Source organism: Xenopus tropicalis, chromosome 5 (assembly GCF_000004195.4).
Source record: "Xenopus tropicalis strain Nigerian chromosome 5, UCB_Xtro_10.0, whole genome shotgun sequence".
Taxonomy (NCBI): Eukaryota; Metazoa; Chordata; class Amphibia; order Anura; family Pipidae; genus Xenopus; species Xenopus tropicalis.
Genome location: NC_030681.2, coordinates 93,989,739 through 94,010,409, shown reverse-complemented (window position 1 = coordinate 94,010,409; position 20,671 = coordinate 93,989,739). Strand labels below are relative to the sequence as shown.

The following is a 20,671-nucleotide window of genomic DNA, read 5'->3' as shown; positions in this document are numbered from 1 at the left end:
ATATATCTTTAGTGAGTTTCAAGGTATATCACTATTATTAATATCCTTAATCACTATTTTACTTGGTGGCATCACTGAACAATTTTTACTTATATTTAATAAACAGCCATTTTTTACACCCCAGCAACAAGTATTTAATGATCAAACTTGGTTTAATTTTAAAACACAAATAGGCTTAATAGTGGGTTTCACAGATTATACAAAACAGGAATTTTTAAAGAGAAAATCCTACACATTATCCCATTTATCCTGTTTGATTTTTTGTAATACTATTACTTTTTTATTGCACATTATTTCCATTGCATATCTAAATGTCAGTGTATCATGTAAAAAAATGTAAATTCCTGCTTTACCAAATGAACAAAAGACAACTCTTGCCAATAGTAATGTTGCAAAAGTTGAAAACTTCAGACTTGTTCTTTATAAAACTAATTCACCTTGAGAAACATTCAAAGAATATTGTAAAATGATAAACATTTACAGTTTAGCTGCTATTATGGCAGGGTTTGTGCTATCCACATGGCCTGTACAGTATGTACTTTACATCAGGAAACCACAGCCTAGTTTTTGTTTTATTTTTTACAAAGAACAGAGTCTGAGCAACAACCTCTCCATTAATGTCCTTGCTAATTGTGCTTGCCATGTTCATAACATTTTCCTTTTGACAAAGGGATTAGGGTTATAATAATAATGCACTATAGATAAAACTACATATGGCTGGTAGTTATTTCCACATTTAATTCTGTTTTTCTGATGGTTTTTACAAGAAAAGTTATTTCTTTCTGGCTCATTTTGAGTAGATAGTTTATACTTCTTACTTATGCTAATAGTGTCACATTAGCAAATAATTCATTGTATTTGAATAGCCTGTGATGATATTTCAGAGACTTGTAAGGTGCTGATTCTGCAAGAGAGGCCAAAGGTCGGTACACAGTGTGGATAATAAAATAAAATAATTCTCAGGCTTTTGAATGTATACCTGGTTTACAAGGGTGATACATCCAAAACAAATGTATAGGCTGTTTGCCTACTGTATGGTGCATTGTGCAAATAGCTGCAGGCCTCTGTGTCCTATGTGAGAGCATAGGGAACTGTAAATTGAGCTGTGAATGAAACTCTGTCTGCGTTAGGCAGTGCTCCATTAAATAAGTGTGGGAAGGGGCACATTAGTGTCCTCCCCCCCCACCCCCTAACTTGAGCATCATTCCGAAGTGCAAGGTAGAAGCAGCAGAGATCAGGGGTTATTCGCACAATGCCTGGGTGGAAAAAGTGCAAAAAAATGCTTAATTATGGGCATTGTACACGAACCCTAATGTGACTATTTCCATAGAGATGTACATTTGCTTAACGCAGTACCGTGTTTTTGTTCAAAGCAATGAAATTCCTGGCATTGCTTTCATGCAGTTGTTTGTTTATGGTATTTACTGAAGTGCTGTACTAAAGGCAGCAAAATGTAACACATCATAGCTTGCATGAATATATTACAAAGTCAAATTATTCTCAGTAGTATCCTTTATTACTGCTTAACATAGCAAGAGGCTAATATCCCTGCAGCTGAAATTCCATAAAATGTTGGAAGCGAAAGGCAAATGTAAGATGAATTAAGTACAATATGATAAAGATTAGACTTTATTTTTTGTGATAATCTGCTGATTTGATCTAGATACCAAAACCAATAAATGGATCATTAAATATCATCTTGTGTTAGATTATTTAATCTTACATTGTTTATAATTATATAAATTATATATATATATATATATATATATATATATATATTATATTATTTATGCTATGGCTAATTGTGTAACTTAAACTAATCTTTGTATAATGTGATCAAAAAAGCAGGAAGTGAAGAGCTTCTAATCATTTCCTCATCAATTGACGCACCATGCTCTGACCGATATGGTGCATTGATACAATTTTCAAACTTGCTCTCAAAGTTCTCAAATTGACCAAAAGTATGGATATCGGTCGGAATTGGCAGGCTACCATAAAGGTGTCAGTATCTTTTGCAACTTTGTTTTGTACATGTACAGGCAGTTTTAGGCCACCTTTATGCAAACTTTGTTCACCCTTTTCCTTGGTTTTTGTTTGCTAAGGTTTCCCTTTTGGCTTTCAATGGGGCACACACATGGACATTTTCAGCAAAAATCAGTTCTCATGTTTCAGCCTTGGGGTACCTGTGTATGGCTTGCTAGAATCCAAAGGGAAATCTTATTTTATCCACTTGTGCCAGAGAATAAAAATCATAACAAAGAATGGTGGGTGAAAACTGTAGAAGAATTTGTGTGTATAAGAAACATTGTCATTTTGCACTAAGGCACCATTTCACATGTACAGCAGTCACATAGCACTCAGTTTATTTCCTACACAATACCCCAATCACAATTTGGGTGATGCTATTTAGACCTACCTGCACTTTTAGTGAGGGCTCATGTAATATCACTTGTTGAAGGCTGCAGCTAAGCAACATGGAACATTAAAATACATTTTTTGGAGAGTGGGCTTTGAACTTGTACATCACATGACCATATTGTCCATGGGAACAGCACAGGATATTATGCTTTAATTGTGGCACAGTAAATACCATTTGCTGGTAGACAAAAACAACCAATCCTATGTAAGCTACAGTCCTATGTATAAAATGTTAGTCAAAGCTGGAGGACTTGGATTTGGCAGATTTTTCTAGTAAAGAGGTTAAAGAAAAAATAAGCTTTATATTTTGAAATCCCCTAAAATTACTCTAAACAGCCCCTAGAATAGCATGCATGCAGATGTATTGTGTTTGTGTATTACAAGCAGCTGAACTGATCTTTTTTACTGACTTCTTTGAGATTATCATAGTTGGAGAGGGAAGGAGGGCTCAGAAAGCAAAAGGGGGCGTGGTTCTACATTAGACAAGAAAGTCAAAAAAAGAGTTCAGCTGCTTGTAATAGAGAAATTAAATAATCTGGATGCAGGGAGAAAGGTATAATATTCTGGGGGCTGTACAGAGTAATTTTAGAGATATTTTAAAAAAAGGTTTACTTTTCTTTTTATTATTATTATTATTATTATTATTATTATTATTTACCTATAGTCAGATGAGGATGAATTTAATGCAAATTATAACCAAGAGTGTCAGACTGATATTGACTCCTGTCAATATTTGGTCCACTTTAAAACAGAAATCAGCAACCTGCATTGGCAGACTGCTTAAACTGTGACCTTTTTCGGGGGAAGAGAAACCCTTATCATGCAACTGCAAACTTTTTTTTCAGTCTAACATTGAAGTAGAGGTAATGAAAGGAATGAAGCGTGAAATACCTTCTGCCATGTGTAGTAGCATGCACTAAACAGACAGTGTGGTGCCATCTGAAATCTGTCATGACTTCTTGACAGTGATTTGAAGGGAGATTTAAAACTACTTAAAGATCCATCGGTAGCATTGCAGCACAGTTCAGCGCCTCAATCAGACTGTGAAAGGAGATTAAGAACAGTGGGAAGTGGCAGCTCACTGAATAAATGGACTGCTTATCTGTTATTCAGCGCATAGCTGTTAAGGAATTGTTTGATTCCTCTACCTTAAATACCCAACCTGTGGCTGTCTAAATGTTCCTAACATATAGTGTTAAGTATGTTGTCTTTGGAGATTTTCTTGGCTTTAAACTCTAAACTACAAATGCCTGCATTTGGTCAGTATCGGTTATACCCTACATAGACAGAGCACTCCCAGCAACAGACACAACAATGTGCATGCTTTGTTGCCAATGTACTGGCTGGATCCTGCCTTATCTATATCAGCATTGACATTCCCTCTCAGCAGCTCTCATTACTGTTGAATCTAAACAACTAATGCGCTCTTACAGGATTTTAACCACATGTTTTACTTCAAAGTAAAATCAAGGTTGATGAGTCTGTAGCAAGATGTAATGGTCAAATAATACATTATAAATGTATCTGCTTTTAAAGACTAATATTGTGGATATCATTAGCCTGTATCATTAAAGTGGACCTTTAGAATAAAAATAGTTTACAGAATCACTGGGCACTTAAAAAGAGTAATTTGGAGTAGGAGTAATTGAACTAGAAAATCTACTGCATTGCCCTACTGCATTTTGTATAGCTTTTGTTTAATGTATATTCTAGTAATGCAAATATTGGATTTAAACAGTACATTATCATGAATGACCTTAGTATTTGTTTTTATTTTCTTTAGGGTATTTGCACCATGACAACCGCATTTCTGCACTTTTTCTTCCTGGCTTCCTTCTGTTGGGTGCTGACAGAAGCCTGGCAGTCGTATATGGCAGTTACAGGAAAAATCAGAACAAGAGTCATAAGAAAGCGCTTCCTTTGCCTTGGTTGGGGTATGTTTCATTATAAAACCATAGTCAAGGGCACCAACGCAGCATGTTAATGAAAACCAGTGCAGCCCATACACATAATGCAGACAGTATCATGGGGACACGGTTGTTTAAAGACATATATTTATGTATGTTAATAAAAATAACTGCAAGTTTATATATGTTTATGCATTACTGCAACATTTTATTAAATCAAAATATTAATTAAATTAATTAAACAATAAAATCAGAAACCCATTAAAAGCTTCATATTCCTGAATAATTGATGGAGAACAAAACAAGACATTAACAGCAAATGTATTTCAGCAGCACGCTATAATGAAAAAGCATATTTCATTTTTAAGTACAGTATTATATAACACAACTAACTTCACTTCTGATGAAAACCACCAATAAATTGGGCTAGCAAGCTACTTACACACTGTAGTCTATTGTAGTCCACTGCTATTAATATCTTCATGATCAGTCCTTCTAAAACAGTAGTTGTCAAAAATTTTTGACAAGGGGTGGAGACAAGGGTACAGATAAACAGAAACCTTTCTGTAACTGGCATTCAGCAATATATTTCCAACAATATAAAGAATGGCAAATAAATGATCTTACTTCATGCTAAGCTTACAAAGGTATCTACAAGAGCACATAGGCATTTCCCTAAAATATCATGACGACTGCCTTACAGAATGAGCACCCCAGACACAGCATCAGGCCCAACAAGGGACCAGCCCCACAGTTTAGGAACCACTACTTGAAATGGTCCCTAAAAGAATTCAGCTAGTCTTATCTAATGTTTGGTCTGTGAAGATTTTATTCTATATTCACATTGCATATGGATGCTGTAAATATGGTCTGATCATTTGAGTTGGATTATATAATAATGTTAGATACTATTGTGTTACTTAATTATGCAGTGATTTATTAATAACGAAGATATGGTCTGGACCCAAAAAGTATGGTCATATGGACTAGCCACAAATCTGTTAAAAGCAGTAGAAGTGCAAAACCCACAAAATGTTGCTGGGTAGTTGGTAGTCAGACTGATCACAAATGCTTTATTGAGTTTCATTGAGTAGGTTCATAAATCAGAAAGAGAAATCCTAAATAAGTCTTAGAAAACCTTGCCATGATTTATTTAATGCACACTGGCAAGCTCTGATCAAGATCAGAACCTGGTCAGTAGGTACAGCTAACAATTTGCTTGCAAGCCTGTCAGCGAGTGAAGTTGTAAAGCATATCAGTCTGCATTATGTACAGTATTGCTCACAGAAAGCCATCTAAGAGAAACAAATGATAGACCTTAGTGCCAGTATCTGTGAGGCTTCTAACAGCTGAATTGCATAACAAACTATATGTTATTTACTGTCACTAGCACAGTTGAAGGCCTGCAAGTTTCCTTGCAGTTGAATGTAAAACCCTATTCGTTACAGATTCTTTGATCACATGCTTCTTTCACTTTTGTAAAGTTGCACTCTGCACTGCTGCCTTCCTCCTGCCTCCGGTTCCAAATCAAGCACTTCTGTGCATAGTGCATCGACAGAAATGCATTTTACTTTTTCAGTTTAATAATAAGAGCCAGAAGTGACAACATATTGGTGCAGTTGTATGTAAACCACAGCTGCATCAAATGCAAACCCTCGTGACAGCGACAGCACTGGGATTCTAGGGGAAAAAAATGCTGCATTATGGGAAAAAAAACATGGTGATCTCTCTCAAAATTGCACTTTGCTCACTGCACTAGTGGTTAGAAATGACCCCTTATGTATCTGCTGTTTTGCCTGAGTGGTAAAATGAGAGGAATAGGAGCATATATGTCGGCAGATAATCCATGGCACAGTTTATGTTTAAGGAGAGCTTGAGATGTGAGATAAAAAAAAAACAGAGCCCATTTTATTAGTGCTCTTGTATAACTGCAATTGCACATATGTTGCACTGATTATACACTATGTAATACTCCATAATTTTCCAAGGCCACACAATGCGTTCCATTGTTTACACCCAGTTTGTGAGAGTAGGCAGTGAGAATAGAAAAATCCAACACTGAGAGCCAGGAAATTGCATATTCCACATCCATACACCCGTATCCATTTTAAAGTACAAAGCTAAATCAGTATTTGAATCAGTATTGCTGTCTGAGCTACACAAAATGAAATGATTATAAATCAAGTCTATTTCTCTGATTAAACATAAGCGCTCTCCAAATTTCCTGTCAAATTACAATGTATTCTGTTTCATGCCATAAAAATGAAGGTGTTAGGAATGGCGGTATTGACTACAGATCGATATGGGTGAGATATTCAGGCTGCCAATAAATGCACTGAGATAAACGATCTATTTCACAGGTTCATTTGTAGATGCAGGAACACTTTTATGCAAAAACAAAAACTTGATATGAAATGTAACTTTGCAGCCATTTGTACTTAAAATGGATACTGCATACTTGTATTATTTTATAATAATAAATCTTTGCCACTGGAATACGAGGATAAAATAACTGCATGCTTAGTTTACATTTTAGCTTTGGGAAAAAATGCGCTGGTAGCCTAGCAACATCTAAGTAATTTATCCACCGCTAAAGAATAGCAGCATCGGGGGGGGGGGGGGGGGGGGGGGGGGGGCTGCACTATAAATGATTCATTTCTGGCAAATAGATGACCACATCTGTGCTGATAATACATCACCGTCCAGCATATATTGTGTATCAACATTACAAAAAATTCATTTGTAAGCAACACACATTCCAGCAATATAAACTACAATCTCCATTTTGTGCATTTCTTGTGATTCTGGTATTTTTAAAGTTTATTTTTAAAATCACACCTTAATTTACCAGAAAAAGTATGATTATACTGAGAGAAACTCTTAATAAACCATAATGTGAGCAGCAACATGTGATCAAAGTAATGGTTGCCAACTTGCCATTAATACAGGTATTCTTAACGTATTAGTTAGGACCAAAATATGGGTCCCCATGCAGTTGGAGATGGCTCTCCATGAACTCCTTTAATAATGTGCAATTTTTGCTTACAAAACCGCAAAACTAACTGATCTTAAACCAATGTTAGATTGTGAAGCTGATACCCTCCCTGACTTACTTTTGTACCCTGCAATATAACAGGTTATTTATGACCCCGGGAGGTGTAAGTTAAAGAGCGCACCCTTAAATGCTTATTTTGGAAGACACTTACTCCCCCCTTCATGCTGCACTGAGCGCAGAGTCAGGATGCGCAGCTAACCCTGTGCTTACCCAGGGCCGCCATCAGAAATCACGGGGCCCCTCACAACAAGATTTTCTGGGCCCCCCCTCCTCCCACACTCCCAATGGCCCCTCCCCCAGTGACCCCTCCCATCAATACAAAGGACATACAGACATTGGTAGCCAGGGCCCCCTTAAAACATTGGTGGCCAGGGATTACGTTTTGCATTGGTACCAGGGCAGGTACCCCCTAAATCAATGCTGGCCAGCCCAGGGCCCCCTAAAACATTGGTGCTCCTCTCAAATTACTCATACTATGGCCTACCTTCTGCTGCTTCCTTCCACATCCTTCTGCTCCCCCCCAGCGTCCTCCTGTTTCTTCCAAGGCCACCCAAACATCCTCCTGCTTCCCTCCAGGCCCCTCAAAGCATCCTCCTGCTCCCCCCCAAGCATCCTCCGGCTTCCCCTAGGGCACCCCCAGCATCCTCCGGCTCCCCCCAGGCCCCCCCCAGCATCCTCCTGCTTCCCCCAGGGCCCCTCAAAGCATCCTCCTGCTTCCCCCAGGGCCCCCCCAGCATCCTTCAGCTTACCCCCAGGGCCCCAAAGTATCCTTCAGCTTACCCCCAGGGCCCCCAAGTATCCTTCAGCTTACCCCCAGGGCCCCCAAGTATCCTTCAGCTTACCCCCAGGCCCCCCCCAAGTATCCTTCAGCTTACCCCCAGGGCCCCCAAGTAACCTTCAGCTTACTCCCAGGGCCCCCAAGTAACCTTCAGCTTACCCCCAGGGCCCCCAAGTATCCTTTAGCTTACCCCCAGGCCCCCCCCCAAGTATCCTTCAGCTTACCCCCAGGGCCCCCAAGTAACCTTCAGCTTACTCCCAGGGCCCCCAAGTAACCTTCAGCTTACCCCCAGGGCCCCCAAGCACCTGACATTTCCTGGCACCCAGCTCTGGTGATGTCCTCCTCTATGTGCCGCGGCTCTCTGCTACTTCCGTGCTTTTATAAGGTTGCGCCCCGTGCGTGTGACGTCAGTACGCACGGGCGCAACCTTATAAAAGCAAAGATGCGGCAGAGAGCCGCGGCACAAAGAGGAGGATAAAACTAAGAACAGGGCCCGGGCTTGAGGAAGGGGGCCGGGACAATCGTACCCCCTGTGCCCCCCTGATGGCGGCCCTGTGCTTACCACATGACGAATTGTAGTACAGAGGCCTGGGGCTATTTGCATAATGCCCCATGCAGTGATAAAAGTGCAAAAAAGTGGTCAATCCCACCCTTATTTGCTCTTGTCCCTCTACGTGGGGCATTGTACATAAGCCCTTAAGTCTTAGAGACCCTACAGATAGTTGAGAGTTGAAAAGGCGATGTACAACTTCAGGATCTATTTATGTATGGATAATGAGAGCGGCAAAGCCAGATATCACATAAATCATAAAAATTTCAATAAAATGGCAAGACTGACTTTAAAAAAAAAAAAAACATTTTTAAAGGGGTGTTTCACCTTAAAATAAACAGTCCCTTATTCAAACCGCTGCCTGGTTGCTATGTAAAATAAGACCCTAGCAACCATATAGTTCCTAAAAGATCATACTGGAGAGAACAGAATGCTAAGTAAATATTGCCCTTTTACGTCCTTTCCATTGATCCACCATTTAGTGAGTGTGTGCTCCCTCGGAGATCACATGACCAGAAATAATGCAGCTCTAACTGTAACAGGAGGAAGTATGAAAGCAAAAGGAAGAACTCTGTCCATTAATTGGCTGATGTGGCCTAGCATGTATGTGTGCTTTGGCTTGTTTTAGTTCACTGTGAATCCTATGATCCCAGGAGGCGGCCCTTAATTCTTAAAATGGCAATTTTCTGTTTAGGATTACCCAATGGCACATACTACTAAAAAAGTATATTTTTATGAAAATGTTTTATTTAGATGAAGCAGGGTTTTACATATGAGCTTGTTTATGCAATATATTTTTATAGAGACCTACATTGTTTAGGGGTATAGTTTTACTTTAAGGCTGCAGATGAGGCTAGTTGTTCAAAATTGCATTCAAGTAAATCACACAACAATAATTCCTGTAGTGCCCCCGTATAGACAAAGCCCCAATTTATATTAATTAAGGTGCCACTGGTTACAATATCAAAGGCACCTTCTGTACTTGTACTCTGCATCTCTTTATGTTCAAGATACACTTATGTATATGCTGCTGGTATAAGCATTTTTACTTCTTTATCCTTCTATATTTCATGACAGTATGGTCATAGGTCTAGAGCACATGTTTTCCTTTTCTTTTGCTTGATATTACTACAATAAATAACAGTTCATATGAGAGAAAATAGATAACACTGGGAATTCTCGAATGTTGAAATCTCTGTTTATACTTACATACACACTATTTTATTTAATTGAAAACCTTAGCTTATAATGTCCTACACATTGTCAACACAGGGGATTCTGTTACTTTAGGGATTCTGTATGTTGGATAATATCAGCTTGTTCTTGTATCCTTATCAGGTCTACCAGCATTAGTAGTGGCTATATCGATGGGATTCACCAAAGCAAAGGGATATGGGACTCCTCACTAGTAAGTTACCATATATGAAAACTGCATATGTGCTTGCTTTATTTTATAGCAGTGTCATTGATAGAGCATAGAATTAATAGGCATTCACATATTGTGCTTCCCAAGTGTATACACATGTGCGCTTACTTCGTTTTTGTTTCAGTTGACCCATTTACTTTTATCCCATATACATATTATTAGGTACTATAGCTGTTTCTAAATTGTGCGACTCCATCTGTCATAGAGCTACAGATTAAAGACTTGAGGGATTTAAGCAGTTGGTCTTCAGTTATTTCTGGTGTCCCACAATTTGGACATCCCTGCATTATACTGACAATGTCGATACATTACAATTGTAAAGGATTGCATTTTTATTATGATTGGTGGAGCTGTGCTTTGTAGAAAACTGTAAAACTGTGTCACATTTAGCTCTCTCTGAAACTTAGTATGAACCTGACTTAAATATCCTTTCAAATAATGAGAACCATAAAGCAATCATATTCCTCTGACCCACAGTTTACAATTTCAGTATTCAATGTTCCTCATTTCCAAAAAATTTTATTGACTCTGGATTTGCCATCTATGTAAAAATGACTACATCTATTATACAGTATAAATGCATTTCTGCTGCATAATTTGAAAGAATATTTCAAGACACATGTTGTGTCCCATCAGTTAAAAGGAATGTAATTCTTCCTGACAGCGTCTTTATGAATTCTTTTTCCAGTTGCTGGCTGTCGCTTGAAGGAGGGCTGCTGTATGCTTTTGTTGGACCTGCAGCTGCTGTCGTTTTGGTAACATTAATAATCTAGTTAACCTCAGTACACTGATGCCTTAAATGTATTTTGATTAAATGTATTGGTGTTTATTATGTGACATAGTTATGAAATGATGATGAAGAGAGACAGATAGTTAGATTGATAGATGATGATAGATGATAGATAGATAGATGATAGATAGATAGATGATAGATAGATAGACAACTTTAACTAAACCTTAACTAAAACAGCAGTAGAATGTGTATTATTTAGTGTGAAATATTCAGTGGCCTATTTCTCAAAATGCATGAAAAAACTGCAATCAAATACACCAGACATCACTAAGGGGCCTATTTATTATGCTGTGTAAAATAAAATTCGCCGTAAAATCGGTGTAAACAGCTGTGCAAAATAAATGGAGAAGTTTTCCGTCCAAATGCCAGATTTTACGCTGTTATTTTACATAAGTTCTGATGGGAGAAAAAAAATGCATAAAAAAGTCACGCAGTTTTTACATGGCAACGTGTGGCGAATTTTGTCGCTGTTTTTACACAGCATAATAAATCTGCTCCTTAGTGTATTTATCAAGCTTTGTATTCATTTCTGGCATGTAATTCATCAGCAGAAACTTCCAGTGTAAAATTTGGCAAAAATGCAATTGAAAAATCAGTGTTTTTCTCATTGACTTAGATAGGTTACACCATAAAAATAATATAATAAAATGACATTAAATACCCCATTCAGATGGCATTGAAAAAAATGTTTTTCGAGCATAAAACATTTTACACAGCATGATAAATAGGCTGCTAAGTCTGGGTTATAATGTTATAATTAAAAATGGCATGTCCTAACATTTGAAGGAGTACAAATCTAGTATTGTGAAATGACCAATTGTTACATGATTATCAAAATTGGTTGCAGGAATAATCTCTCATTCTCTCATTATCTGTCATTATTCACTGACACCTTGGGGAATAAAAAAATTGATTTCATTAAATGCTAATTGGTCCGTGCACCAGTATTCTTTTTGAGATATAGAGAGGGATATATGATTACACAATGGGTTACTACAACATTTAATTCTCATTTAGCAGCCACTTTCCTGGGCTACAGAATTTTGGTATGTTTAGTTGTAAAAAACAAAACATTTATAACTGCTAGAACTTAAAGGGTAAGTATCATGAAATTCAAATGCACAGTATAAGAAGATTGTCTTAAAAGAAACATTTTCTTTAATATGTTTTTTTATACACAATTGTACACCTAAAATGTAAGAATAATGTTATGGGGAAAGAGTTTTGCGCAATTGAGATGTGGCGTCCAGTAATGATAAAGAGAACGCCAAATGCCTTTAATGAGAAAAGAGCTGCCATTTGTTTATATAAGTGCTCCCATTGGTGGCAGATAAACCTGGCAAGCACTTCAAAATAGTAAATAGAAAACAAACATCATGGACATGTCTGTCTACTACTGTATGTATGTGTGCACATTGCTATGTATTTATGTATTGTATTCTTTTAACATAACTTTGTTGTACTGTGCATAAATTTGAATTTCATAATCTTTCCCCATAAATGATAACAAAAATAATTAAAACTAGGATCTGTACATTTCTGCTAAATAGCACCAGTGCAGATAGTAATAAAAACCAATCATTTTTTCATGTTTTTATCTTTTAAACATCATAGGGTGGTCCAAATGGGTTGCTATGGGTAACTAAAATGTAGCCCTATATATTTTAAAGCACCGCTGGGAAAAAGAGTTTCAGACACATTCAGACACTTCAGACACATTTCAAACTAGTACATCAAGCCCTTATAGATAAAGATTTGTCTAAACTGGAACCGTTAAAACTGATTTGTGTACCAGGTGGTGGGAGTCACACAAAAATGATGTGAGTTCCAAGAATGATTCACTGTTATGTACAATAACAGGAAAGTGCCTCCCCTGATTGAACCAATGTTCTCATGCTTTTATATGCTTTTCATGCTACATTTCCTTGCATTGTTGAAGAGCTGCCCACTCTACTTTGTCCATTTTCTACAACCCTGTATTATAACCACTTTATGTAACTGTCTTCCTCATACTTTTAAGCATTAACCTGTATATGTGTTTTTAGTAATAATATGTGCAGCAATGAATGTTGTTTGTTTCAGGACAGGCACATCAATTAAGATACTGCTTTTGTTCAAATTGTGACTGGCTCAGAACCTCTTCCAGTCATAATTCCTCCTCAATAGACCTTTTAAAAGTAACTCTCCAGAGTTAGAATTATTGGCAAGTTTAAGTACTACATTTGATTGTGCTTGTGTACACAGATTGCATCTTCTCTTTCAGATCACACACTAGAATAGTACACACAGTCCCAATGTGTGAGCTGAAATAAATTATGTGTGTTTTGAGTGTGTATAGAAAAGGTAAATGGTCAGTTTGGGACCTGTTCAACATGGGTGTCTTATGGCTGCACAAATGTGACAGTCCAAAGGCCACTCCTAATCAATACCAAATAAACCGACATTTTGAATCTGGTATTAAATGTCAAAGAGAATACCTTAAAAGTCAGCACAAAAGCAGCCTCTACAGTGCTGAAAATGTATTAAAATCACCACAGTATGTAACTTTGTAACAAAGTGAAATACCTCCACGTTAAATATTAGTTAAACGTCAAATCAAGTAAGGAAAAAAGCTGGAATTTGTAGAAAACTCCATGGTTAGATGGCCTACTCTCCAGGCCAATGTAAATAATCAATCATATCTTATATAAATATCAAATTGTCAACTCTCAATGTCCACCATTCCATTCCAACCAGATCAGATGCAATCACAGCATTCAAGGTTGATGGGAGTTTCAGAGAATATATAGGCAAATTATACCAGTGCTAAAAAGTGCTACTTCATTCTTTTTCACCATTTTTATTACAAACATATACAATGTGGTGCTAAAAAAAAAAAAAAAAGACCTCTATTTGCACCATAGGGTCTTTTTGCACCTCTTCAAGGTTTACCCTTGGCTGTGATTAACACATTAAAGCAGGGTGAATAAGGAAGTTGCACCCAATATACATCCAGAAACACACTGACTAAATAAAGTGCCGGTCTTGTTAAAATATTAATTCATATTTAATAAATAGTAAATAAATGTGTCAAGCTGTTAAAAATGTTGTTGTAAAAATGCAAACAGGGTCAATAACCTTGGGAAAATGTTACAGTTATATAATTGGTTCAGAAAGTCATCAGGTCTACAACACTGTCCCCTCATAAGACCTGGCCTTGCTAGTAGCAGGTCTACAACACTGTCCCCTCATAAGACCTGGCCTTGCTAGTAGCATTTCAAAAAAATACTTTTACATTCAATGACCACATAATAAGCCGAACTTGCTAAACATGTATTATTTGTGAATGATTCTATTCTGTAGATCCGCAGATCTGTAGAAAAGCTTTCTTAAAACCTAAGCATTTTAAAACAGGGCTTGCTCCATAACTGGCATTGCAAATAATGGTGAGTCTACCCACAATGTTGCACTAGCACCTAAATGGTGAACTAAATCACATAAGGTTATGGTGTCTGACTAGTTGAATCTAGCCTTACATAAGTAAATTAACGTGTGTAACATGGGAATCAGTGTAAGCATCTTTATTCAAGGAGAAGTTGATTTTAATATGCCAGTCTTTGCCTTCTAAAGACAGGGGAAATGCTCCATCAAGCAAACTGATAGCCTGAAACTAGTTATTAGGACCTAATAATTATAATGGCTATCTTCTAAGTTTTACTCTGAAATATGCAGAATGATATCACTTCCTTCAGTCATTTCATTTGACTTCCCCGCCAATTAATAGATGACTTTAATGGCCATTCCTCTAAATAACTTAATGACCATTAACGTCCCGATAGTACATTCTTGTTTTATTGTGCCTTGAACTGGTATAATATACTGTCCTTGTGAAAGTCATTACAAAATGGCATTTCACGTCATTTCACAATGCTAATATATAAATTGTATATAATAAGTAGAAAGCCATAGAAATTGAAGACAAATGCATTTCAGGAAAATCACAAAAACATCCCCGCGGCTTTGAAAATCATTGAAGCAAGCATCATTGGTTTTCTTGGAAATTAGTTTGTTCCTTCATTAAGGCACCCCTAAAAACAGAGCACATAAGCAATGGAAATGCATTTAACATTTGATCTCCAAACAAAGAACCTACGTGGTACACATGTCTGTAAAAATGCTAATTATTTTAAATACCTTATTTCCAATTCTGCATGTTAACAAAATGATTCTATGTACTGCATGTGATGTGTTTATTGTTTTGTCTTATTGAAATAAATCTTGTTTTTTATGCAGGTCAACATGGTAATTGGAATTTTAGTCTTTAATAAACTTGTTTCCAGAGATGGTATCCTAGATAAAAAACTCAAACACAGAGCAGGGTAAGCCATTTCACAATGTTCTCACTACTACTCCATACATTTACAAAAAAAAACTATAATTATTCATCCCCCATATTTTGTTTAACCTAGGAGTAGTTGCATGAATCACTGAGAAGTTGATATTTCATTCATGTTGAATTTTTTGTTGTAATTCATCAGAAATTATATTTTGAAACAAAAGTGCAGAATCATCAGGGTATACCAATGAAGGTTTTCATTATTCAGATCATGATATACAGTATATCTAAAGCAACTGGATTTTTGCAATTGTCTTGAAACCAGTGGATGAGCAGTGAAAAATGTTCAAGATTAATCCACAAGTCTAGTTGCTTTAGACATATTACTACTATATACTTTAAGCATTAAGGCTAAAGGTATTGTAAAGAGAAAATAATACAGTATAAGATGATGCCACTCAATGCACCATGGCAATGGCAATAAAATACTTTCTAGTAGGCCATCGGCTGTAGAGTACACTGAACTGCAACTGTGCAAGAATCTCCAGCACAGAAATGGTCCAGAACATCCACTTACTGATTTACAGCAGCCTTCTATCACATAGCTGCTGTAACCCATGTAGTGCACCTAAAGATACACCAAGGTAAAACACCTTTGCAGAACACATTGGGAGTCAAATCTAATCTTTTATATTAGATTACAGTTTGTTGAAGCAATGTTAGTGTACGTAATTTTCTGTCAATATCTCTTACATAAGAATGTTCTACAAAGTTCATAGTTCATGATTGTATGAAAGATTCCTATTATGTTCCTTCACCAAAGCTGTCAGTAAAACAAATTGTTAGGCTCCCTTTCTTTTTTAATTAGGCTTTACAGTGGTTGAGAAGCTATTAATCTTAATTGTTTGGTGGATTCAGTGAGTTTTGCAGATTGATGTCAGGTGTTCTTTTATGGGGGTCACAATATAATTGCTGCATTAGAAAATCATTATCAAAGCATTCTTCTGATTTTCTTTTTTATTTCTGTGGTAATTTTATGGTCTACACTTCACTAATTACCCTTACTCGTTTTGTTCACAATAATATTCAGGGCGTGTCAATGTTTAACTTTTCTCCTGATCTTGTTAAGTTTTATCTAGTAATCTCCCTAATGCATATTACAGTAAACATTATTTCCTCTTTATTCTGAATGCTAATTTTTTGTAGCAGAGTTGGCTGTATTGATTTTGTAAACCTATAGCTTTTAGATTGGGTCAATAGTATGGAGGCAATGTCTTGGAAAAATCAAATGTTTAGAAGATGCGAAAGGTGATTAGTGCATTAGTTCATCTAGTATTATGGCTTACAAAGGGATAAACGGATATAACAGGGGAGCACTCACCAGACGCCAGTTTCTTTCCAAGAGTCCCGTGCTTGCACATCCAAAAATGCCCCCGGTCCAGGCATAGATAAAGTACAGGAGAAATTGGTATTGGTGGATGGAGCACGCCAAGACTACTTCTTCATAAAAATAATGAATACTTTATTTCATACCTCTATTAAAAACATGTTGCCAAACACCACACCATCAGCTTGACGCGTTTCGTGGCCTACTGCCACTTCCTCAGAAGCTGTAACAATCATTCTACACCCATCAGTGCCTTAAATATACCAATAGGACCCACCCCCACAAGGTGCATTAACCCCCAAGGTACCAACTATATAATAATAAAAATACAATCAACTCAAATACAAAACAAAAATGTATAATAATAATGATAATGATAAAAACATTAAGGAATCTATAAACCCAGGAATGGTTTTATAATCCTTAAACAATGCCTAAGGAAGGATAATCCATAGTCCATTCCTAAGGTGTGTCCCATTGTGTATTTGATGTGGTGATCATACAATGTGTGTATATATATATATATACGTTCTCTCCGACTTACAAAGGGATAAGAATTAAATATGTAAATATAAATATTGTAAATTGTTATTTTGACTTACAAAATATTAAAATGTAGTGTTATAAGCACTTTTTATAACCTAAAAAAAAAATGAATTAAAAAATGAATAGGGCTTCTGGTTTTCCTTAAATGAGAAATACACACTAAATTCAATAGGGCTAAAAGTGTCATATAAGTGTCATTACAGTTGTTGAGGAGCTCAGTGACACTCACATGCTCAGGGTGCTCTAGGTAGCTGTTGAGAAGATAAGCTTAGTGGTTATAACAAATTATCAAGCAGACAATAAGGTTGGCCTGTAATATAAGCTGATGCTACAGGGCTAATTATTACATTCTGATGGTAGGCACTGGTTGCAGAACTGCTATGTAGTAATTGTCTGTATTAAATACTAATCAGCCTTATATTTTATATATACAGTATTGTGTTAGTCGGTCCCTAAGTAAGTGACAGCAGCACAGAGCATGTGCAGTGAATCAGCAGAAAAGAAGATGGGGAGCTACTGGGGGTATCTATCATGGCACAGATCCTCCCTGCTAAAGTGCAGTGGTTGCCTTGGGCTGGTACAGAAGCCCTAAACATAATGAACAACATTTCTAGCCTACTGCTTCTCTTTATATCATAAAATAACCCTAAAAGGACATTAATAATTATATGTGAATTGTCTTATATGCTAGGGAGTTTTGCACGAGCCTCACCACACAAGTGGGTCTTTACCAGATTTTGTTACTGCATCAAATACAAATCAGTACCAGATAAATATATTGTGATTTTTACCTAATTTTCAGTCAGTCAGGCAGTCAAAAGGGCCACATACATGGGCCAAAAAGCTGGCAGCTTATATATAAGTGCATAAAGACGCACATATTCACAGCCAGCAAAGAAACAACAAAAAGTTGAAGCATTTTGTTAATACCTACAGAATAGACTTTTGGGTGTCTATTCATTTCTTCCTTCAGCTGTTTTGCATGGGAAGTAAAAAATAAGCTAGTGTATATGTATGCCATTTTGTGCCTTTTCTACTTTTTCAGTTTTTATTTGCTCTCCTAGATATTCATAAAACTATAATAAAATGTTTCCTTACATATATATGTAACCTAATTCCGTGTGCGTTAAGGGGGCTCTGACCAAATGTTGTATCACAAAGGGGAGGGGGGGGGGGGCGTGAAACCACAGAGTCTGAGAAACACTGATGCATTGTGAGACAGTGACTGCAGTACAATTATATTTATCTTTTGCTCTTTGAATTTTAAGTCTGTTGCTATGGATACTACATTCTTTCAACTTCTATCCTTTTCACCCTGGAATGATACTGGCCTGATTGTGTAGTGTGGATTACACTGACTAATATACAATTTGTGCAACATACAGCAACTCTTACTAATCTCATACATATCTTTTACAAAACACTACATGAACTGTAAATTCTTTATTGTCATCAGCATCCGTATAGCCAATCCCATGCAATACTGTAGTGTATTTAGTTTTTAAACATATCTCATTGTTATAATAATAAGAATATTGTGCAAGAACCGAGCTCATACCTCATTTCCTATTGAAGGTATGAAATACAATTATAAACAGAATCAAACAGGTTTCTTATTTAATTTTGTTATCGTATTCTTTATTTTACAATGTACAAGGAACATGATCTCATTTCACACAGATTCCTTCCCACTGGACTGTGCTATGTTACTGTTGAGAAAATAGCTGCTTCATGCCCCCTCACAGCACAAGCAGGGATAGTTAATCTTTATGATGAACTTCCTCTCCCTGTATGTGCTGCTCAGATATAATAAATAAGGCACTCTCCAGAGTCCATTGGGTTGGAGCATCAGTGATAAGAACTCAAGCTCCATTTATTATGATGTTAATGGTAATAATTAGTATAAAACTTCTAAAACTAAAAAAAAGTAGGCTGATCATACTTTCTGTATATTACCTATTTTACAAGTTTATGTTGGTATGTTAAACTATATTAATATTATTAAACTATTTTATCATTTCACTGCAAACCAGTAGTTCAGTAGCCAACCTTAACTAAATCAGCATCATAGATTCCATCTAAAATGTTTGTTTTTCAGCCCTACTGGGGTGGGCAGCTGGGGGTTAGAAGAGAAACATGAAGAGCACATTGCCAACGTGCACACCCAGAGACTACAGCACAAAATGTGAACAGTGAACAAGGTTATAAATAGTGTCAACAAGTATCTTAGACTCTTGGGCACATGTCCAAGCCTGCAACGTCATATTTAGCCATTTTATATAACTTTTATATTTATAATATAATTAGCCAAATGATGGAGTTAAAAAATGTTAGAAATTCTTACATTCATATACCCATAGAAATTAACTTGAAGAAATTCTTTATTTGACCTTTTCACAGGCAGTTGTGGAACAGTGCTAAATTGTCAGTTAGTATGAGGGTAAACTGTTGTTTGCAACATCTTCTTCCCACCACCTCTTCAGAGTTGGGATTATCAATCCCAGTTTCTGGCATACAAGGAAATAATTGTATGTGTGTGGAGAAACTCTTTATTTTTTTTGACAGTGATATATTGAGATACTACATGAATCTCTGGGATTATCAAGGACCTCTAAGTCTTACTTTGCAAGCTGATTTGCGAAAATTACCTGGGAAAGTGTATTGAATGCCTCCATAATTATATAATATTGCCAGGAGAGTAGGAGCAAGGAAATCATTTGCATGGATCTCACCTGGGATTTCTGAATTTGCCTTTTTTTCAACAAAGAAATGGGTCACTAGTATCAAAAGGTGAGATCCATGTGTTGAGATAAATGGCAACCATCCCATTATACATAATCTCCGCTTTGATAATAAAATAGGTTTAAGGTGGGCTATACCTACTGAAGTTAGCTTCTGCATAAAAATGAAAAAGCCCTTTTCTTGAGGAACACAGCTTTGCGCTGATTTGAGTAACTAACTATAGGTTTTACATATCTTTTATATATTTACAATCAAATACATGGTGAGTTGTGTAAAAAAAATTGTAAAATGGTGACATTTTGCTGGAATGTAAACAAATGTATTTGAGTTAATGGGTGAGCTTTTGTGGTGCATTTTTTCTCTCGTCAAATGTATTGGAGTTTACAACTGCATGGTGTTTACTCTCCACATTTTTTTCTCACATTAAATGCATTGGATTTAATGGGCATTTTTTTCCTGCATTTTCCCAGCAAACAAAATGCATGGAGAAATTCTAAATGCTGTTTGACACTCGTCTTACTTTTTTCAGATTAAATAAAACACATGATGTAATTCATCAGATTTAAAACATTTTTGCCACTCACAAAACCAACAATTTTGCCGCACATGTGCTCACCCCTACCTATCAGGCAACAGCAGCCTAGGCAACCCCCCACTTCTCCCTGCATGAGTGCGCACCACCATGCTTGCGTCCGCTCTGAAGACTGGGGGAGGGAGGTAATACTGGCATACAGGTAGTCCAGGGGACATGCAG

At 36.7% G+C, this 20,671-nt stretch overlaps 1 protein-coding gene across 4 annotated transcripts in view; it reads left to right on the top strand.

Annotated features, from left to right (window-relative positions):
* The window catches only part of adgrb3 (adhesion G protein-coupled receptor B3), a 475,647-nt gene that overhangs the window by 405,808 nt on the left and 49,168 nt on the right, over nucleotides 1-20,671 (top strand). For all 4 annotated transcript variants that reach the window (XM_012963496.3, XM_004914501.4, XM_002936321.5 and 1 more), the window contains 4 exons: nucleotides 4,202-4,352; nucleotides 10,047-10,116; nucleotides 10,823-10,889; nucleotides 15,200-15,285. In XM_012963496.3, the coding sequence (XP_012818950.1) occupies nucleotides 4,202-4,352; nucleotides 10,047-10,116; nucleotides 10,823-10,889; nucleotides 15,200-15,285 (374 nt within the window). The remainder of the gene's footprint in view (nucleotides 1-4,201; nucleotides 4,353-10,046; nucleotides 10,117-10,822; nucleotides 10,890-15,199; nucleotides 15,286-20,671) is intronic.